Source organism: Anas platyrhynchos, chromosome 2 (genome assembly GCF_047663525.1).
Source record: "Anas platyrhynchos isolate ZD024472 breed Pekin duck chromosome 2, IASCAAS_PekinDuck_T2T, whole genome shotgun sequence".
Taxonomy (NCBI): Eukaryota; Metazoa; Chordata; class Aves; order Anseriformes; family Anatidae; genus Anas; species Anas platyrhynchos.
Window position 1 is genome coordinate 77,288,992 of NC_092588.1, and position 23,657 is coordinate 77,312,648.

The window sequence follows — 23,657 nt, forward strand, 5'->3', positions numbered from 1 at the left end:
ATCTAACTTTATAGGAAGGTAGCACCAGGATTAAATTCAACCTGCCAATACGCAAATGTGTTCATATTTCATACTTCTGCAGTGTGTATCACCTGTTCAAGCTGTTTGATCCATCCTTTCATGCAGACTTCTATTCTCTCAAGACTGCCTATGTTGTTAGCAACCGACAGATAATCTGAAGGTCCTTTTAGATTTTTCAGATCATATGTTTCACATGTCTTCAGATTAACCTACAACACAAGTTTAAAAAAAAAAAAAAAAAAGTGCTGAAATTTCTGTGACAAATAAACCAAGAAATTCACATAGTGACTGATTTCCCTGCTTGGGGTATCTGACTTCATATTCCCACTTCATTTTAAATTTGTTTAAATTCTGTTTTGAGCCCAGAACTGGACTTCAGAATCTGAAGAGCTCTTCAACCTAGCAGCTGTGCTCTCTGTCATTTCCTTAATAAAGAAAAAATAGAAATCAACAGTTGAAGTAACTGTTTGTTGTACATTAATCATTCTTGGTTTTCTTTAAGAAAGTCCACAAATACCAGAGCCAAGAAGTGAATAGCTCAAAAGAACTAGCATGAAAACAAACAACAACAGAAGCAGCTGCAGAATTGTTAAAACCACAAGCTTTCGGAGATATTAAAGCCACAGGTCAATGTATAACAAGTCAGTAATGACATCAAACAGTATTCAGAAGCATTATTTTTTCTCCAGCTTAACAAAAGCAATTTGTATTCTACAAGCAAAAGTATTTTACAAAACAGTAAATTCAAAAAGTCCAGGCCGAGAGACATTCCACAGCTAGCTGGATTGCTAGTTGCTACTTGAACATATTACCTTTTCTAGCAGACTTTGCTGAGTTCCTGAGAGCACAGTAACAAATGCTTCAAGGGAAGCAAGAAACTCCTGCTTAATACTGGAAGCTTGTTGAGGTTCGCCAAGTGCAAGCCACCCATAGTCCGTATTCCGTAAGGCTGGAATGAAGATTTCTGATAGCAACTGCTCAACACTTTCCAGTAGGCCATCTTGACCTACATCCATCATATTAAAATTTACTTCCTGTAAAAGATATGCAATAAATATTTAAATGGAAAATAAGATTTTCCCATCATGTATTTTACACTTGATAATTGGGTGTTGACTAATTACTTTTTGTTATCGTTGCTTCACAATGATTTACTTAAAGTTGCTGCCACTGGACAGTGTCACTTTTTCTATTTCCCTCCTTTTGTTGTCCTGCATTTCATTTAGGCAAACTCCATTCTTTTGCTCATTCACCATGCCAAAGGCTGTCAATCTATTTACTATCATGTGCTGATAGTAAATAAACCAAGATGAAAATGAATTTTCAACAAGCTTATGCATACCAAACAGCAGTCACTGACTCTTACCTGATAGATGTTCTCAGCTGTAATGGCTTTCAAAAGACTAGATCTAATGAAGAAAACACACACACCAGTTAAAGCAACGTCTTTTCCTTCTGTCACAAACACTTTAGGTTTCTTCTTCTTTGTCAAATGAGAGTTGATTCCTACTCCTGGAAAGCTAAAATGTTCTGTAGGTTGAAATAAAATAAATATTTAAATATACTGATATATATATTAAAATATACTGATATATATACTAAAATATACTGATATACTGATGATTTATTCAAAGAAAAATTTCCTAAACAAACAGTCCAGTCACCATTTGTGTATCCATGAGTCCCAGTCCCCTAGAGCTTCCCCATGTGACTTCTCTAGGAAGGTACACAGCACCCACAGTCCTAACAGCACCATAAGAATTATTTCATCTAATTTTACCATTCTCATATCAAAAGCCTTTTCTATTCATTTATTCGTTTTCTGTTCCTTCTAAAAGAATGTTCAGGGTCAAGGTCCTCCTACATGTCAATCCAGCCCTATTATGTAGTTGGAGGCAATGTTCAAAAAAAAGGAAATGCAGTTCACCTCAAAGGAGCCATTATCAACTAACTGTCTTTCCTTAAGAACATGAACACCTAAGTCTAATATGCAGTAAAATAGAAGCAGAGTGTTTCAGGAAACAAGGAAAGACAGGCCATAGTGGATTCTTTGGGGAGACACAGAGATGATGAGGCTACAAAGGGCTTTCCTTCCCTTTCTTCTTTCCCAAACATCAATATGCTGCTCACAGATTTATGCTATTGATAGCATTTTTAAAGAGTCACCAAGAAGTAGCAATAACTTTGGAGGAAAAATAATTCTTTTAAATTGTGTATTATTTTTGTTTTGGCTACATTCATTTTCCATTAATGGTTTTAATGGAAAAATGAAAAATTTCTCAGAGAAAAATGAATGCATGCACATGCATGAACACACAATTACTTCTCAGTGAACCACTGCAACAATATAAAGATTTAAAAAAAAATGTTGTTTATATCACTAAGTAAAGAACAACATCCAACCAAGGCAAAAAGTGACAGTGCTACTACCCCTTTTTTGTTCAGACACATGCCCATCATCCCCAGTGTTTTCAGTGGGTTTACATGGCTAGGTTTTGGTAGTGGGGGGCCACAGGGGTGGCTTCTGCGAGAAGAATCCAGAAGCTGCCCCTTGTTAGATAAGAGCCCTGTCGCTGGCCAAAGACAGGCCAGTAAGTGAGGTTGTAGGCTAGTAAGTGAGACTGTTTGCACATCTGTGAGAACATGTTTAAGAAAAGGAAAAAAAAAAAATGTTGGGGAACAGCAGCTAGGAGAGAGAGGAGTAAGAAATAGCCCTGCAGCCAAGGTGAGTGCAGCAGGAGGGCAGGAGGCAGCAGCAGTTCCCCTGCAGCCTGTGGAGAGGCCCCTGGTGGAGCAGGCTGTACCCCTGCAGCCCATGGAGCAGATCTCCACGCTGCAGCCCCCCCGTGGGTGGAGGAGCCCCCGGTGGAGCAGGTGGATGTGGCCTGGAGGAGGCTGCGGCCCATGGAGAGCCCCCGCAGGAGCAGGGGGTCTGGGGGGAGCTGCCGCCCAGCCGTGGGGGACCCGTGCTGGAGCAGTTTGCTCCTGGGGGATGGATGGATGGAGCCCGTGGGACGGAGCCGTGTGGGAGCAGTGCTTGAGGAGCTGCTGCCTGTGGGCAGCCCCTGCAGGATCAGCTGGGGAAGGACGGCATCCCGTGGGAGGGACTCCACGGGGAGCAGGGGAAGAGAGTAACTGTGAAGGTGTGGAGGAGACAAAGTGCTATAGACTGACTACAGCCCCCATTCCCTGTTCCCCTGCACTGCTCGGGGGAAGGAGGTGGAAGAGGATGGCTGGGGGGAAGATGTTTTTGGTTTCTTTCCTTTATTTCTCATTTCTCAAGCTTGTTAGTAATAGATAATAAATTTTACTATCTCCCTACTCTGAGTCTGTTTTGCCCATCACGATAATTGTTGAGCGATCTCCCCATCCTTATGTCAACCCTTGAGCCCTTTCCATCGTATTTTCTTTCCTTTTCCTTTTGAGGAGGGGAAGTGAGAGAGCGGCTGTGCTGGAGCTTGGCTGCCCACCTGAGTAAAACCACCACACCCAGAGATCCCCATTTTGGATCACATGGCCACCCACGTGTCCCTTCCCCTCCCTTTTGTTAGCATCACCTTCCTCCTTCCCATCTCCTGAAGAAGTCTCTTTTTGTTTTCCTCAAGTAAATCAAGGTCTCTGTCACCACCAAAACAGTATTGATTCAGAGACTTTGATTAATTTGATTTATTGCCAATGAACACAAACTTGCACAATAATCATAAGTTAGTAATTACAGAGGCCAGACCAAAAACAGTCATCTGTTTTTAGGGAATTCCCACGATGTATCGAGCTAGAGTAGATTCTGCAATCTCTTTCGGGAAGATGTGCTGTTACTGAAAAGGATTCTAGAAGCTGTTAAGCTGCGCATTGAAAGTTACACACAAAATTTGCAAAAATGTGACCAGACATCTCTCAGGCTGTCATGGACATAATGGGAACACCAGCAGAAGACCCCTGGCTGATCCCAATGGGAGCAACACTGAAGGTTCTGGGACAGCAACCATGGACAAATGATGTCCTCAACACGGGAGTCACAAGTTGCCTCCACAGAAGGTGAGAAGGAGGCTTCCCCCAGAAGTGTGGTAAAATGGAGAGCCCTGGGGCAGGGAAGGGGATATGAACAGAAGTGAAGGAGAGGACTTCTGGGGTAATGGCCTTGTGACCCCAAACAGGGGCCTCCTGAAGCTGGTTTGTCATGTCCCAGGACTACTGGAGTGGATGGTAAGAAATGGGGAGGGCTTCCAGGGCGAATTGATGGTGTGACTGGCAGGGAGGGGGCAGAGCACCTGTTACTGTTTGCCTTGTGTGAAAGTTGTCCTTTAACTACCAAAAAAATGTTTCTCAACCCCTCAGGCAAGAGCTGCTGGATTTGCAAGGAAGTACCTTGCTGTTGAATACTAACAATATGCAAAAGTGCGCTAACAAGCTCCTGTAATTTCATCAGTCTTCACTTCGTGAGCAAAGATGATGTAACCTGACTTGCCTTAAACCCCAGTTAATAAAATAAACTTGACCATGTTTTTTTTTGCACATTTACTCAGCAGTACTACAGTATGTTGCAGGAAACCCAAAGTTGCTTTACCTGCATCATTTGCCTCCACATCTTGATAGTAGAACATCAGATGGCGCAGACCTCCAGGTGCCAAGAATTTGTCAATGCGCTCTATCTGTTTGAGATCATGTTGAATTGTTTATGCATGGCATACACACTATGAAAAGTTTAACGTGCTCAGTTTTTTGACAAAAAGTTATGATAAATACACATCACATTATTGTTGTTCAGTACTAAAATTACACCAGGACCTCCTGTTACTGCCTTCCAAAAGGAAAAAAAAAAAAAAAAAAAAAAAAAAAAAGGTTTCTTTTTCCCTTTAGTAGCACATACTACTTAATTTAAACATTTGATTTTTTCCATGCTGAACAGAACTGAATATAGCCGGGCCATGTTCCAATTTACTGAAACCACTTACTGCACATAATCTCTCAATCTGAGGGCACAGTGCATTTCTTCATTTACTGAAGTGCAGCAGCACCTCAGTGAAGGCTGAAACAAGCTCTGTGTTTTAACCTGTGTGACAGCGTTCTGCACAGCTCGTTTTCCTGTTTCATGCAGAATCACAGATATGTTGGAAGGGGCCTCTGGGAGATCACTGGGCTCACCTCCTCTTTTGTCAACAGTAGCTTAGCTCATCCTCTTGAGTAACTTACTCCCATGCTGCTTTACCCTTCTGGCAATGAAGGGTCTCTTAATGTGTGATCTGCAAGCTGTGGCTATTACCCCTTGTTATATCATCTGCCACTGCTAAGAATGGTTCAGCTGTCATCTTCACAACTACTCTTTAAGCAATTGCAGGCTATTACATGACTGCCCCTCACTTATTCTTCCTCTTAAAATTAACATGCCCTTTGCTCCTGACCATCTTGGTAGTCTTCCACTGGACTTTCTCCAGTTTCCCAATGTATTAGCACTGAAATGAGAATGCCTCCATTTTAAAACTTAAGTTTCAAAAAAGAGTGATTTATTTTCAAATCACAAAATGCATCTCCATTGCATATAATACTCACCATCACTTTGTGTTGCATCCTTTCCTCAATATACTTATTTCCAAGTGCTTACATAGTAACAACACTAACCCTCACATACTTGGTGGGATCACTAGCCACTCTATTTTGTCAAGTAGTTTCTAGCTGATTTGATTTCCTAATCTCACAAATTTAGTCTCACAAATGCAGGTGGCAGCCTAATGGAAACAGCAGCGTTCAGTGGAGTGTGGATGAGCATGACTCTTCTGAGCCTGTGAAACCACAGTCTGACAACCATCTCAACTATCTCAATAAGTATTTGACGGTAACATCAGTTCTAAAGCAACCTATAAGCTTCATTTATCAAATTAATCAGATTACCTGGTTACCATCAAGAATAGCATCTTCTACTTCTGCTTTGTCCAGATTCACACAAGTGGCAACAGTCTCCAGTAAGTAATCATGTCTGTCATCCAGCCGAGCACGTTTAGCCTCCCTTTCCTCCTTTAGCTTTTGCTGTTATAAAACACAAAGCGAACAACAAAAAGTTCAAAAAAAAAAATCAATTTTGAAGACAAATATAAAGCAAATTTATTTATTTATTTATTTATTTATTAATGAAGGCTATTGCAGTCTTCCATATTTGTGGTTTACATTTTTAAGGCATAAAATTTCCAACACCCGCTTTTTGTATGGTGTTATTCATTTGCTGGAAATCTCTCTAGGAAAAAAAAAATAAAACTGCTTTATATGTACAGGTCCATCATCATGCAAGTCATCTTCAACAACCAAAGTTATTAGTTCTGGCTTTTCAGTCTATTTGCATTTGACCATCAAATCAGCACAGGACTTTGACTCAATCTTTGTTATTTGTGGAAGATATTGTAAGCATTCTCCAACACAGACAAATGCTGCTGGAGGAAGCTAAGATTTCATACATTATCTCTTTAATATAATGAGAAGTAAATCAAGCAACAAGCCTCAAGGTACTCAAGTGTTTATAAATGTGCTTAACTATTGCTATTATACTATTCTTCAAGCAGTATGCCTACTCTTCTAATTAAATTGAATTCCCATATGTAATACACCTCATTACATTACAGACAAAATAGCCTTCTGGAGTAGTTACTGCTTCTATTGTGCTTGCGGATTACAAGATTTAATATCATTTCATTTTCAAAAGAAATTTAGAATTATATTTCACTGGTGGTAAATTCAATCTTTATTTCCCCTGTGACTACAAAAAAATCTAGTAACTCTGTAAAGTATGCACAAGTGATTTATCTACAAGCTTCCGAAGAGCCAATAGGACCTGCATAATATACTTTATACCCTTATGTAAATTTCTTTGCTTCTTCCTGAAGGAATTTTCAAATATTTGGTAAACTCATTATTACCATCATGTCTGCATAAATGCTGATTGTTCTGGAAATGTTTTTCCATGTTAAAGACAAACGCACAAATTACGTTCTTTATGGAGATATGCCTGAAGAATGCAGTAGGAGATTAATTTGTATATATATACTTCATGCTATTTTAGCTCTGCCATTCTCTGTCATTGTCTCCACTTTTCCAGAAGTGGAATGTCATCACATTACTGGCCTGTCCTACACCTTTTCAGAACAGGGTAGAAATTTTTCTACTAATTAGATACACAAAAAGCAACCTTTTTTGGCTGACTCAGCCTCACACTACAAGGCAGTGCCATAATCGTTAACACTGATGAGCTTTGTTGTTTCAACAATTTGAGCACAACTGGCAATGGATCTTTAGCATGGAAAAATATAGCCACTGTGCCAATTAGATAGTTTTTATGTAATTCAAAAGAAAAAAAATGTGCTTTTATTTTGCTTAAACTACAGTGAGGCTACTTTTTGTACTGTGCTATGATTCTAGCACACGGCTCCAGATATATTACAGCACAAAGTATTGATCTTACATAGGTTATCAGTTCTCTCCTACATACAGGAGACTTTTGATATGTTCATAGCTGCTATTCCTCCTACAAGTGGTTGTTTATATAGACTGAAAGTATAAGAAACATCACAACTAGGCAATCATCCTCATATTTTCTTCACTTCTTTTAATATTTTCTAACCCTTTAGTTGCAATCTCTAAAGTCCTATATCATACCTGCTATCTGTTGTGTATAGCTAAAATTATGCAGTATCTAATGTCTATGCAACCACAAAACTTTAAAAGTCCAATTACCAAAAAAAAAAAAAAAAACACTCTGTCCCTAGAGAACAGGCAGTTATTAACAGAATAGTAAATCCATAGTTCTCTGCAAACTAAGACATTCACTTGCATTCATCATTTGTCCCTTTGGGATTGTTGTTGGGTATATCTCTAGTTAATGCGAGTTGTGTGCATTTTTTCCTGATAGTCTTATAATGCAATTCAAGAACACCCTGTCATACTTCCATATCTTGATGATCTGCTATCATAGAATCAAAATATCTCAGGTTGGAAAGGACCTCAAAGCTCATCTAGTTCCAACCCCCCTGCCGTAGGCAGGGATGCCACCCACTAGATAGGTTGGTTACTCACGGCTTCCTCCAGCCTGGGCTTCAACACCTCCAGGGATGGGGCATCCACAGCTTCTCTGGGCAACCTGTTCCAGTGCCTCACCATCCCGAGTGAAGAATTTCTTCCTAACCTCTAATCCAAGTCTCTCCTCTTTTAGTTTAAAACCATTACTCCTTGCCCTAACATCATCTGTCCAAGTAAAAAGTTGCTCTCCACCTTCTTTTTAAGCTCCCTTTAAGTATCGAAAGGCTACAAAGAGGTCACCCTGGAGCATTCCCTTCTCCAAGCTGAACAGCCCCATCTCTTTCAGCCTTTTTTCATAGGTGCTCCAGACATGCTCTAGCCCTCCGAGCATCTTCATGGTTCTCCTCTGGACCTGCTCTAACAGGTCCACATCCTTCTTGTGCTGTGGGCCCCAGACCTGGACACAGTACTCCAAGTGGGGCCTGTTTCTAAGAACGTTTTCTCCTCACCAGAGTAAGTGTTCCCCAGTCACAAATTCTTACTTCTCAGTTGTTTCAGACATCAGAAGAAACTTTTACCTCATTTTTAGGACTAGGCTGCCCCAGGAAACGTACAGGAAATTTAATTTCAGTGCTTTCAAGAGCAAGTCATTAATTTAAATATATAAAAGTACTCAGAAAACAGACTGGAAACTGCTGAAAATATTAATTTTGACGTGCATATTTTGCAAATATTTTGCAATATTTTAAAGATATTATTTACTTAGGGTGGGGAATCTCAGAGAATGAATGGCAAGAAAATATTGACCTTTTCATCCCCATTTTCACTTTCTTCATCCCATCTTTAAGGATCAAACATCAGAGAGCAAAATGATATGGAGGAAGAAGTAAATTTCTACAACTCCAGATTTGTTTTCTTCCCTATTTTTGAGTGGGAGTGCATTTCGGGCCCTGAAGCACTCAGTCCTATTGTATCGACCATAACTTCAGTGAGTGAATTCCGTAATCTGTTCTCAAAATTCTTTGAACTTTAAGGTGCTGACTTTGACTCCCCCCACATCTTGCTTCTAACAACAGTATGGTCATGCCCTAGGAGTTTTTGCACAATGGTGTTTAGGGATACATACTTTTGTAGTGAATTCCGCAGGACATAAAATACAGACAATCTCAAAGAACCAGGTTTATGTAATTCAAATAAATGTCATCTAAGAGAACACTGAAGGAGCAAGGTTTAAAGATGAAAGCGCTGTTCACCCACATAAGCTACTGCTTGTGTATTTAAGTGAGAAGCAGCTGGTACGTGCAGTAGCCCTTATGAGCAAACCCTGAATAGGATCAGCTAGCAATTCTGATCAAGGTTGTATAGCAAAGCCTCCTCGTAAATTTTAGTGGCATGGGGGAATCCAGATGGATTGGCATTCTCAAGGCTAATGTCATTTTCATGAATTCTCACTTAGATATGTGGAAGGATTGTCCAAGTTTTTAAATGGTACAGCTTAACTTCAGCTCTTCATTTAAAGAACAGCCACACAGCCACTTTTAGTTTGTTGGTTTTTTTTCCCCACTCGATCCCCTGTCCCTTACCTCAGAAGATAAAAAATAATCCATGACAATCTCAAAACAGATGCAAAACCAAAGTTAAAACAATTACCTGAGAAGTCCTTTCTGATGATTAGTCTAGTTATAACAAGTAACTTGCTTTATTTTACACAAACCCTTAAAATTCCTAATATCTAAATCCCAAAAGTTTAGAACAAGAAACATACTTCAGCAGATATCTGCTCCTTAAGCAGAAAAAGGGGATATTCTTCCATAATAAAATGGGATAAGTCCATTTTAACGCTTACCTAAACCCAGAAGCATCACACCACCAATGTGAAGCAACAAATAGGAAGTAAAAAAAGTAAAATAAAATAAAAGCCTTCTAACTATGATAGTATATAAGCATATATATTTAAGTAGAAGATAACAAAAAATCAGAAGTCAGAGATGCCTTGGGTCTTTCCTTTGAAGCAATAGCCTCAGAAAAAACATTTTGACTGTTGTCAACTTCTCCATTACAGAGTGAGCGCAGTTACTGATGTGTCTGCAGACTCTAAACAGTATGAATGTTATTTAGTATGCCAGCCGTACCTGCTCAAGTTAAAACTTGTTCCTGAACACAGTTTATCCAGCAGGTAATGTATTTGGTTGTCAGAATATTGTGCATCACTGAGTTTCAGCACACACTGATGAAAGTCTTACGGCTAAGCGAAACATGAAATTTACTGGGAAGTTCAATAGTAAAAGAGCCAAAAAGAATGAGAGGTCTATTGTCAATTTACTGTCTTATCTGAAATGTATTTAACCAACACAATAGTCCCCTGTCTCTCCTGTAACACGCTAAGATGCTTTATATTGTTCACAGACTTCACTGTAAAAGTGAACTGCAAATCATTTTCTTACACTTTCCAAGCAGCTTGAGTGTTCAAAAAGCAGGCACCTTTTCATTCTGTCCTCTCCAGAAAGCACACACCCTAAAGAATTGGGGAAGTCACCTCAACTGACTCTTAAATGTCAAGTAAGCAGAGCTTTCCAATGTTTGTTATAATGTCATGTTAACAAAAGAAGAGTTTGTTCAAACAACCAGCTTTTATGATTAGTCTAGGGGTCTTAAAGACCGCTATATTTTATTTTGTTTTTCAGTACTTTGCATGTGCGTTCAAAATTCAATTCCCATATTTACAAGGACAAGAGTGAAGTTAAATTTCAGTTTTCCTTGGTGGCAGAGCGCACCCTTGTTTTGTTGGCAGATCCAGCAACAAGCTGTTCATTGTACAACTGTAATATTTGTGAAATTATACCATTGCCAGACCACTCTAACAATCTGGACAAGATATAAGTACCAGTACTAAATGGATAAATATGTCTGAGTGCAAACTTGCCTTTCAAAATGAATCATGCAACTAAGCCTTAGCTGATACCCTACCAATTAACTTATAAGACCAGTTGCACCGTAAATAAATAAATAAATAAATAAATAAATAAGCAAACTACTTCACCTGATAAATACCTAGCCCAAATGCTTTTTTGCTTTAAAAGATGTAATTTACTCTTTTTTTGTATAATTAGAATATTTTATGAAATTAACATCATCCACTTATGTCATTTTAAAATATGTATTTGCCACCCATTCACCTTCAATTCAAGCATTTTTTCAAGCTGTATGGTTACTAGTCTGGACCTAATCCAAAGTTTAGTTTTCCTTACCTTTATAACTCTGCCAATGCTCTGTTTCCAAAGTTGCTTTCTTCCAGCTCTAAACATTGTAGTATTTGATGTAAAAATCAAGTACTATTTTTCAACACTAAGCCTTAAACTGTGGTGCAAGCTTCTTCATTCATCATTTTTCCCTCTCCCCCCAACCTTTTTTTCATTTTTGTTTCATTCCTTTTCTGTAGGAACACCAAAAAAGACCTAGCAAATACAGTGAAGACCTAAAAAGCCAGCAACTATTAAGCTTAGCTCTGCATCATTTTTTTTCCTTAATTCAGCTCTAATGTGCATTTAAGTTAGTTCAAGACTAAACTGGACAACTTGAGAAACTAGAGGGCTCTAACAACCAGAATTTACTGCCTACAGACCAGGGGCTGAAAGTCATTGCTACCAACCTCAGTGTTGTTAAGGTGATATTGTTTATATACAAACACCACTCGATACAATTCATCATGCTCAAGGGCAACATAACCATTTGCAAAACTCAATTTAATAACTGCTTATTTGATTTGTGTTTAGCCTTCTTAAGTAATGCTCATGTCAACAGACACCTTTGTTTCCTTGTCGCAGGTGACTGGTTAAATATATAGCAACAGACGTCAAGCAGCTTTCAAATAGCTATTACCTACCAACTACTGAACTACCCAGGTTTCTATTCATATATTTTTACAAGCACATTCACTTTCAGTTATTTTTCAGTTGTGCGATAGTTGCTTAACACAGCGATTTTTCTTCAACAATGAACAAGTTTTTTCCTTTTAAAATAACCTTAATTTTTTCAGCTTCAGTGACAGAATCCAATCTGATGTCCCATTGAAAATGCCAAGAGAAACAAGCTAATGATCCAATATTAGGAGCAAGATACCCAAGACAGTTTTTACAGCTATTTCAGGCTTAGAATGCTCCTAAATATTTTTGCCTTCACTAATATCCACATGAATCGTATCTACAATCACTTGACAACCTCAGTGTTGATAAAAATCTCATGAGTAAAAGCCATTTTCCCTACATTATCTGATTTTCAATATAATTTTCTCCACCTACTACTATCAAATCTGATTTTATATATATATTTATGTGAATGTTTGAAAGAGAAAAATTGAAAAGAATTGCATTTACTGTACCATTCATAGTTTTCTCTGAACCCTTTACCTCTCTTAGAAATTAAACATGCTAGTAAATATTACACAAGTTAATTCTTGATATATTTCAGAACACTAAAGAGTGTTTTTATTTTGCAAAAATTTAGACTTTTTTCATTTTTTAATAAACCTTTTTCTTTTTTTTTCCTTCCATTTATATTATTAGCAATCCCCAACCAGGCCTTTAATTAAAAAAAAAAAAAAAAAAAAAATTAAAATACCTAAATGCCTTACAAGGTAAAATCCATGGTGAAGCCACACTGTTTGTTTTTTTTTTTTTTTTCGTAATGTAATATATACATCAAGGTGGATATACAATCTTGTATTGTAACTCAGCATTCTCAGAATAATTTTAATATGGCACATATCTCTGGATAGCCATGACTACATTCAACAAAATGTTTGGGGTAAATCAACACTATACAGGTCAGTAAAACCAAGAAGTGAAGAATCAATTGAATTAGTAAAAACATTTTCAGATGAAAACATTTAGTTGTCCTATTATTTGATAAGTTATGCAAGTTCATTTCACTGTGTCAAGAATTTTTGGACTGCGCTGCACTGCGGAGCTCCAACGAGTTTCTTTCTTTATGGGTAATTACAGGTAGTAGTTAGCTGCCATCTAGTGGTTGAAAGCCTCGTGTACATTACTTTTATGCTGCTTTTTCACAAGACCACAAATACGGCTATGACGACAGTATTTGGCAATTGAAATACAAACGGAGTTGCCCCTTAACAATCTAATTTTATGAAAATCTACCTTGAATGAAAGTGGAACATAAAGAAAAGCTCATCATCCTCAGCTGACTTATTTTAATATAACTACAATGAAAACAATCAAAGGTAAAGGTGAACTTTCTTATGGTACCTGAACTGCTTTTGAAAATCAGGTAACACTGAGGTTTTAATAACTTTAACTGAGGCAAGGATTTATTATTTTTTTTTACTGCTTTGCTTTCATAGCTGAAAGATTCAATTTCTCCTAAGTTAGAAATCCCTTAAACCTTCTTGTTTGATGAGGAAAAAGATATGACTAAGGTTTTAAGCTGTAAATAATGTCATCTTGCTGCCCAACAGGCCTTTTATGGTGAAAGATGGCACTGCTTAAAGAATTTAACTACCATGTGGCATGTCCTAGTGTAATTCCTTGTTCTGCTTTATGCAAGACATTAGTTCTCCAGGCTCTGCTTGCCTATTTCATGCTGTGGTAGGAAAATAAAAATTAAAAAAAAAAAAAAAAAAAAAGATAGCACAAATACTGAGTATATAAATAGACAGATATATATGAATATGTAAAATAAATTAATTAACCTTCTGTTTACCAAGATACACAGGATGTTTGGGTCTTATTAATTAATTACATTATTTTTATTATATTATATATAATATACTGTATATACTATTATATTAATATATTAAATGATTAATTAAAATATAAAGGTAAAAAAAAAAAATTTTAAAAGCTACACATTAAGCGACGGCATTCTGGGGACAGAAAATTTTAGTTCAAATAACCATGCAAATAATTTATTTTCCATTTTAATGAGCTACAGAATCTGACAGCTTCGCTGCCCTTTTCTACTACCAGTTATTTGGACATTGTGCCCATTATTTTCCGTCAGAGTAAGGTATGGATCAAGGGCAAAAATACTCATGTTCTTCATGTGTTCCTCACGTTCTTCAAGTGTCCCCAGCACTGCTCACCTGCTCACAATATCCCATGCAGTGCAGACTAAAGAGAGTGATAAATTCTCAACATGTAAGTTTAGACTGGGAGAGAAGCAAGGTCCAGATTAATTGGAAGACGGAGATACAGCTGAAACAAAGGGAGTGTTTCTCGAAGAAGCAAGGAAAATCTATACCTCTTGCCCATGAAAAAGAAGATTGGGTTTTGTTTTTAAACCCAGCCTGAGGACAAGCTAGCAGGCATTAAAGAGCATGTGGTTTCAAACATATCTGCTTGAATAAAGTGCCAGAAACCCCACATCTTCAAGGCACATGATAGAGCAGAGGCTGCCACCTGCCATGTTGGAAATCATAGCAAAAGGCTGGAAAAGGTATTGTCCCTTTGAACAGGTGGAAGGAAATAGAAAACCAAAGAGGAAACCAAACAAAGTGCATACCTGCTTACACCTAAGCCCAAGAAGTCCTACAAAAATGTTGGGTAAAACTGAAATGTGGTCTCTGAATGGAGACATCACTATAATAGCACTAGAAACTCAGAATAAGGGAGGTATCACTGGTACATTGCACCATACCTCTAGGTATTTATGATACAGAAAAGATGAAAAAGCCTCCACCGGTGTAAAAGAGCTTAGTGTTCAAACAATTTAACAAGGCAACCAACCAGAGCCTAACAGAGTGAAGTTTCAGTAGTCACAAATAAAACAGACATAGTGTAGGATATTGGTGACAGGTTGATTAGGAAGGAATTATTGACTGTGACATGCTAGTAGTGATCAGGGACAAGCCTGTGGCAGGGAACAGTATCAGTAGGAAACCTCAGGGGGTCTCCACATACACTAGGGAAATACCATCATGCTACTTCAAAACAAGGAACCACTGAAAAAAAGGTAAAGAGAAGCAGTCAAAAGAATAAAATGATTGTAGACAGCAGGCAAAGTATTTAAGAACAGTGGAAATGCAGAGCAACTGCACAGCTTCTACCAGAAACACTTGAGGAAGCATTAGCAAGCCAACATAGATAAATGATGAAGTAAAAGCAAGAAAGCATACTCCAAAAAGCTGGAGTATGATATAAAGAAAACCCATGTGAATTAAAGTCTGGAAACTTAAAGGAAAATGCAATGAGGCAAGGTGAAGCAATGTGAAAAACACTTAATAACAGATACAGAAACCTGAACTTTGGCTTGGATCCTGACTTAATTCTTCAAATTTGATTCATCAGGAGTGGATACTTGGATGAGAAATGCACCAGGTAAATAACCATAAAAATATACAAAGTGCTGATAATGAAGTTAATTTCATGGTGCATCACAGAAGCAGGAAACTTCTGAGAGTCTTTAAAAATAAATAAATAAATAAATAAATAAATACAAAGTATTGCTGGAAGGCAATATAACATTACTAGGTTTATAATAAATTTTTGATGCAGTTCAATATTTCCTTCGTAGGAACCTCCCACACTCCCACTTAAATAGCAACACTTTGTGTCTATACAATGATATAAGTTGATAAAAAGAGAAAGAAGCAAAGAAAGAAATAAAAGGGAAAAAAAATCAATGGTAAGTAATGATTTAGATGTTTAGTCACCCAAAAATTCTAACGGAAAGCAAATTCAAAAGAGCAGAATTACTTAAAGTGACATGCAATTTGCGTCAATATCAAGAGGACTAGACCCTGGCTTATAAAATGTACATGTTCAGGGTCACAAAGCTTGATGAGAAAAAAAAAAAAAAAAAAAAATGAGAAAGACAGACAAGGTAAAATGGCAGAAATTATAATGAAGAGAATTAAGGGCCAGGTAATTAAATTAATTTCCCAAGAAAAAGTCAACAAGGTTTTTGTAAAAGAGAGAAACACTCATCAGGATCTGCTGAGGTTCACTGAAGGGATTAATAAGAATTTGTGTAAAGGAGATTGATCTAAATGACCTGGATTTGCAAAAAGCTTTCAGAAAGATCCATTGTCAAATGCTTTTAAGAAAAGCATAAGGGAAATGACCCTTCAGCAAAAAAAAAAAAAAAAAAAAGAACTCAACTAAATAGTGGGAAGGAGAGGATAGGAATAAAATGAACACTGAGTCATTACAGCAACAGCAGGTCATCAGTGGAGCTCTCCAGGCATCTGCACTGTTCAATATATTCAGGTGGAAGAGGGAAAAGCTGTGAGGATGACAAAGTCTCTGATGAAGCCCAGTTATTCAAGGTAATAAGGATGACCACAAAGAATTACAGAACCTTCCAAGACTGAACAACTATTTGTGAAAGTGACAGATGAAAATTCATTGTAGATAAACACAAAAAGAATAATCCTGATTTCATTTGTAAAGTGAATGTCTCTGGTCATTACTGTCATGAAGTCTGTTTCTACCTTTCTAAATAACAGGCTAGGCTAGAGAAAGTAATTATCATCCTAGATAAGGGCTCAGTTACAGGTGACATCATGTGAAAGGAAAACCCGGCCCCGATCTGTCAACTCAGAATTAAGGTTGTATTTTACTCTTTGCCTTTCCAGTTCTAGCTTTGGCCAGCTGTGCCAAAAAGGAAGCCGTGAATGCCCATTGCTTACTAGATACCAAAGAAAAGAACCTTGAGTTTTGTGTTGGCCTGGGTTTGGACAGGGTTTTTTCCTGCTTGATTTCACAAGGCAGGCGCAGCTGCAGTTTGAAACAGTTTAGCTTTGATAAATTCTCCCCAGTAGTATAAATACAGAAAAAAAATGCAAGTTTCTTTTAGTAAGCCAGCACTATTTTTACCGCAGTAGTCTCCGTATTTTCCTTTTTAAACCCTAAGCAGCACCCTGTGCATCTGAGATGCAGAAACTTAGATCAACAGCAAGTACAATTTTCAGTAATTCAAGCACTCAAAACCCGACTGCTACAGCCAGAAGAATCATTTGATGAGATCCTAGCCCAAGACAGCTGAGACTGAAAAGTTGACTCCATTTAATCATTTATGGATCCATCTCAGTGCATGCGATGCTGTAGTGGAGTTATTTTAGCTATTTGTTTTTCTGAGAAGATGACAAGTTAGGAACAGTGGGGTATAAGGACAGTAGGGTCCAGAATGATTATTCTAGCTGGATGAATGTATATTCTTCTTTTCATAGAAGGCTGAAATCTGGTGTGGTCTGAGAATATCCTATACTTGCCATAGCACTGAGATGAATGTTAGGCCATCTTCAAGGTGAAACCTTACTTGTCCAAAAAACTACAGCATGAGGTATATCCTGTGTCTAGTGGCATCTGCACGTATCCACTTCTGTTCAGAAACAGATTTTACAGCAATGACCACAAAATTTGTTACAGGGCTGCCAACAGCCAGCTGTGTCTCAAGGAAAGAACGATTTAAGCTGCCATGTCTTAGGTACAAGCATATCAAATAGAAGTATGACAAATTAAGCTGCCTGAGCAACCACAACCTTGCATTGCATTACTGATCATTAAATTTGGTTTCCAGTTCCAAAGCCGATGTTTGAAGAAGTCTGGTAGCCAGACCTAACTATTGTTTTCCTCTTACCTCTAGCTCCAGGATAAAATGTTTTTCAATGAAGGATAGAATGAAATAGATTTACATGAGATTTAGAAGAGACTTGCTCACACTTCAATATAAACAGCTCCTGCTATAGAAGAGTTACACAATGTCCCATAAATAATGTACGTGAAAAGCAGCAGTGGCAGAGAGAGATTCTATTGATAACAAAAGGCAAACACTGGGCAATATTTCCACAAAAATCACCATGGGGCTAGAAATGGCACCTCAAATTCATGAAATCACAACAGTATCAGTCTCAACGCAAAACTTCATCCTGAAGTTCTCCAGCCTGCCTAGCTTGTATGGATTTCTTTTTCCTTGTGACCACCAGTTAAGCATGCATTCAACAAAGGTCTAGAACTCACCCCAAATTTTGCATCTGTTCCTTACATTTGTATGGATGGAGCAGCCTATCACATAAGGTTTGCTGGTTGTTTAGCATTTCATGAGAAGGCATTTCTTTCTCTTCTCCATGCTACAGGGGAAAAAGAGCTGTGGGGTCCTCATTCTCTCATTCCAACATTTCTGAAGTGGAACTGCAGGCCTCCCGCATAAAATGGGCAGCCAAATCCATAGTCTCTTTTATGGAAGAGGATCCAAAACTTTCACTTTGCTTTTTTTTTTGAAGAGTTCTTAAGGATTACTTCCCTTGAAGGTAACATCTACCAATTAACAATTCAGTCCTAAAAAACTTTCAAGCTACCATAGATCACCTTTCAAATACAAATGCAGTGGTATCTATTTTCCTCTTCTTATAAGCACCCACCATTTCACCTCAATCACAGCAAAATTTCTTAGAAGTCTATGTAAAATAAATAAATAAATAAATAAAAATAAAAATAAAAATAAAAATAAAAATAAAAATAAAAATAAAAAAGAAATAAAAATAAAAGGAGATAATAGAAGATTCAGGAAGATTTTGGTCAGAAAAATCTCTAACAAATACAAGTTGCCTATGTATGTGTATGTGTATACACATATTTACACACGTATACATCTATATCTATTAACATATGCGTATGTTTATACGTATAAATAGCTCACAGCTTCCTATACAGAGACGACACTGTGATACCATCTGCAGTGAAAGTACAAATGATAGTATTCAGTAGCTGTTGCCTAGCATTAAACAATTAAAAGATTCACTTTTCAAGCTGTTGCATGGCAAACAAAGCATCACTGTAATAACAGTTCATGGACTAATTAACTTGTTGCTCACTTAACCTTTGAAATAAAGTTGTTTTTCTTCCCTGCAGGCCCCAACAGGAAGCTAAGGTAGGGTGTTCTTACTCGTTAACTTGGCAGCGTGTTTTGAATTGAGCATTTTTATAATTAAATCAGAACTGCTATGATATTAAGTCATGCATTTGAAAAGCAAACTCTAAACTCAAGAGATTCATGCTCATGCAACTCCATATTTCATTAATTGGTGATAATATATACCTCGGATGTTCAAAGACCAGTTCTTAGAAGATTTCACTGGTGTATTAGGCACAGTTCAGCTTAGAACCACTGCCAGCAGGGCAGGCTAAATGTCTTTTTTCCTTTCCGTACTACCAAAAGGGAATCTCTCCTGGGGTCAGACTGCATATTAACCAATTAACCCACACTGAATAAATTCTGAAGTTTAATTTTTCAGCTCTAGTTGCATACGGAATCTTGCTTTTGCTTAGTATGATTACCACTTCCTTTATAATGTAATGACCAAGCCACCTATGGGCATATAACTCTACAAATTGATAGGGAAATATTAGTTATAACATAAACTGATTTGAATACTCTCAAATCCCTGTGAGATCTAAGTTATAAAAATACTTAACGTTTGGCCTCCTTTCCAGTTGCCCATAGAACATTTTGGAGTTGTTATCAAACTGCAGTTAGGTCCCCTTCCCAAGGGGAAAAATCCTAACTCTTACAGCTATAATATGCTGTACTGCAGATACGCTACCCAGAACTTCAAAGGTTCTCCCACCAGCCTGAATTCACACTGAGCAAATCAACGATTCCTACAGATCACTGTTCATATTTTGCAGTAAAAAGGCAGTCAACGTCCTTGTTATCATAGAATCATAGAATATCCTGAGTTGGAAGGGACCCTTAAGGATCATCAAGTCCAACTCTTGACACCGCACAGGTCTACCCAAGTTCAGACCATGTGACTAAGTGCACAGTCCAATCTCTTCTTAAATTCAGTCAGGCTCGGTGCAGTGACCACTTCCCTGGGGAGCCTGTTCCAGTGTGCAACCACTCTCTCTGTGAAGAACCCCTTCCTGATGTCCAGCCTAAACTTCCCCTGCCTCAGCTTAACTCCATTCCCGCGGGTCCTGTCGCTGGTGTTAATGGAGAAAAGGTCTCCTGCCTCTCGACACCCCCTTACGAGGAAGTTGTAGACTGCGATGAGGTCTCCCCTTAGCCTCCTCTTCTCCAGGCTGAACAGGCCCAGTACCCTCAGCCGTTCCTCGTACGTCTTCCCCTCCAGGCCTTTCACCATCTTCGTAGCCCTCCTCTGGACACTCTCCAACAGTTTCATGTCCTTTTTATACTGTGGTGCCCAGAACTGCACACAGTACTCGAGGTGAGGCCGCACCAGCGCAGAGTAGAGCGGGACAATCACCTCCCTCGACCTGTTAGCGATGCCGTGCTTGATGCACCCCAGGACACGGTTGGCCCTCCTGGCTGCCAGGGCACACTGCTGGCTCATATTGAACTTGCTGTCTACCACGACCCCCAGATCCCTCTCTTCTAGGCCGCTCTCCAGTGTCTCATCGCCCAGTCTGTACGTGCAGCCAGGGTTTCCCCGTCCCAGGTGCAGGACCCGGCACTTGCTCTTATTGAACTTCATGCGGTTGGCGATCGCCCAGCTCTCCAACCTATCCAGATCCCTCTGCAAGGCCTTTCCACCCTCATTCGAGTCCACAACTCCTCCAAGTTTGGTGTCATCAGCAAACTTGCTCAAAATGCCTTCTATTCCTACATCCAGATCGTTTATAAAAATATTGAAAAGTACCGGCCCTAAAATGGAGCCTTGAGGGACCCCACTGGTGACCGCCCGCCAGCCTGACGCAGCCCCATTCACCATAACCCTTTGGGCCCTGCCCGTTAGCCAATTGCTCACCCATCGTATGATGTTTTTATTTAGCTGTATGCTGGACATTTTGTCCAGTAGGATCCTATGGGAAACCGTGTCAAAAGCCTTGCTGAAGTCCAAAAAAATCACATCAGCTGGTTTCCCTTGGTCTACCATACGGGTGATCTTATCATAAAAGGAAATCAGGTTAGTTAGGCAGTTGACTCCTAAGAAAGGGATTCCCTTTTCTGTTTCTCAAAAGGCCTAAAATTATGTATGTTTTTCATACAAGCAATTATGCCTACGCAGATGAATAACTTACAATACCAGAATACAAGATTCAAAGAGCAACACTGAAAGTGTGTCAGACAGCCATCAAATATGTGGTTTTTATAACAGGCTTGGGTTGTTTTTCCTTTCCACAACTGGGATTAAATAGTCTGTTCAACCCATACAGGATTCCAAGTCCTTCACGTGTTATTTTACTACCTCACTGAGTCACCTTGTTATCTTAGCAGTAGCTATCTCCAGAGGAGGAAAAAAGAAAACATTATTGAAATAACAAAGCACCTGACTCTGCCTTACTGTTGGCTATCTATGCAGCTAATAGAAGCTGCTAAATCAAAATTCTGCAACATGGCAATACCCGAGATAGATCACTGTTTCCTTGAAACATCTCTAAGAAACTTGTCAGCAGTCACAACAAAGATCACAAGTCCTGGAACAGATAATACAGGGAGTGTGGAGGATACAATTCCTGTCTTCATAGTCCTGCAAGGTTTCTCTTTTGTAGACAAAGGGAAGATGCATCCATTCATCTGGATTTCAAAGTCAACAGAATAGCACTTTTAATAAATTCATCTCTGGTAATTAGCTAGCTGTAAAAAGGCTGCATATTCACATATACTTTCTATTGCATCTTGAGTGTTTTTATTTGCTGATTGAGTCCCCAGACTTTGGCCATTTTCATTAGATACAGAGCTTCCACACTTACTTTACTGCAGTTTGCTTCTCTCTCTTGATGGAGGAAGGAGCAACCTGCCTACATAGCTCACTACAGACAAACCAGTAGTAAGCGTGACACATCATCTCTCATCAGACTGCATGTTCTGTATTACAGCCATCCATTCATTCATCATTTGTATATTGAAAATATAACCTTACTATTAAAACAGCAAAGCCTCAAAAAGTCAAGGCAAGTATTTCCAAGTCAGGAGGAATTTAAGATAGCTTTTAATTGGTTATAAGTATTCTCTTTGTTCCATGTTCACAAGTCTAGACGTAACATTAATATTCAAGTTTACAACTATCCAGCATGTCTAAGGGGGAATGACAGAGTTGAAACCCAAACACTGAATTCCTATGTTCATCAAGAGATCTCAGTAGAGTCAGCATAACCTTTGCATCAAGCTCTAAGGGTATGCAACTACCTTACAGTCCTTGAGGATTCCTACTTGAGGAAGGGATGAAAGTTAGGTTTATTTTAACTACTGTAATAAGAGCTCCACAATAAGAAGAACACTTTAATGCTGAATGAACCTATCAGTCATCTATAGAGCAGCAAATACTACACTAGTTACTCCATGATGACAAAATTTATGTTGAGAACTACTGTACTAGAATGATGGTTACCTACAGCTATAACTAAACTTGAGTTTTAAGTTTCCAAAACAAATTCCTAATAGACATGCTCACTATCTTCCAAGTTGAATACTAAGCATGTATCTTAGGTTCTTCACTGAGAGGATTGTTGTGCACTGGAGCAGGCTCCCCAGGGATGTAGTCATGGCACCAAGCCTGTCGGAGTTTAAGAAGTGTTTGGACTGTGCACTTAGTCACATGGGCTGAATTTCTGAGTAGACCTGTGTGGTGCCAGGAGTCAGACTCGATGATCTTTATGGGTCCCTTCCAGCTCAGGATATTCTATGATTCTATCAGCATCAGCCAAAGCTGTATTATCAACATTCCTTTACGCTGATGTTGCTTTTTGTAGTTCTTGAGTTATACTATTGACTATACTATTCAATTCTTTTGAAAGCTTTTCCTTCAGGTCTTGTTTGCTGTATGTCATGGCTATCTAGATTTATGCAGATTAGAACTCTACTCCATCGAGATGTCTGCTCCGCGTACATTTGTTAATGCTAGCTTCTTCATCCTTCTCCCCAACAGCAATACATTTACCAGGTTGACAGTGGGAAGGAAGGATTGCTACATTATACAGCAGCTGAAATATGTCTGTATTCCTAATCCAATTTAAGCATGTTTCATTCTGCAGGAACCTCCTTTAGATGTGCTGTTTATCACCATTTCTCTGTACGAATTGACTTTCTCACTGTATGATATGCAAGTTATCCTGCAGACAGGTTAGCACAGTATCACAAAAGAACTAAGCACATTCTTATCCTTCCTACAGTTAAAACCTCAGCTTCTCAATCAGCACAACACCAGAAGATGTAGTACTTTATTTCCAAAGAATGTTTTGTCTCATGCCATGTGGGGTCAATAATTCAATGCTAACAGATGCTGTTGGTGTATATTTTCTAGAAAGCCATAAAACATTTCTTTTCTGCCACCTGCAGAATTTCAGTATATTAAAAGAAGTTTTTAGTTTCAAGAAAAGAAAATAATCATGATTTTTATTGCAAAGAATTGCTAATTTTCTGTGTAGCATGTAGTGTTAAGTCAAGTGGTGTTTCTATTCTATTTGCTTCACGTCTGGAGATAACATTCCCTCCAGCAGGCTGTAAACAGGCCAGATCAGCCTTAACAACCATGTCTTACAGAAATGTTGCTTTTACTTTTTCATTTTCAAGAGCTATCCACTGAGATCACACGTCATGTGTACAGCCAAGAGCTCAACAACTTCTTTGTTTTGGGTCGCATCTCTGCTCAACAACTTTTTAACCATCTTACAGTCTAAAACAGCCACCTTTTGTAGCACTGAGAGTCTGAGAAAGGG

At 38.5% G+C, this 23,657-nt stretch overlaps 1 protein-coding gene across 5 annotated transcripts in view; it reads right to left on the reverse strand.

The window, feature by feature from the left end:
- DNAH5 (dynein axonemal heavy chain 5) overlaps window positions 1-23,657 on the reverse strand; it is a 152,252-nt gene that overhangs the window by 122,808 nt on the left and 5,787 nt on the right. For all 5 annotated transcript variants that reach the window (XM_072034973.1, XM_072034975.1, XM_072034972.1 and 2 more), the window contains exons 2-6: window positions 5,908-6,042; window positions 4,586-4,670; window positions 1,388-1,551; window positions 834-1,055; window positions 93-230 (exon numbers count right to left, since the gene is read on the reverse strand). In XM_072034973.1, coding sequence (XP_071891074.1) covers window positions 93-230; window positions 834-1,055; window positions 1,388-1,551; window positions 4,586-4,670; window positions 5,908-6,042 — 744 coding nt within the window. The remainder of the gene's footprint in view (window positions 1-92; window positions 231-833; window positions 1,056-1,387; window positions 1,552-4,585; window positions 4,671-5,907; window positions 6,043-23,657) is intronic.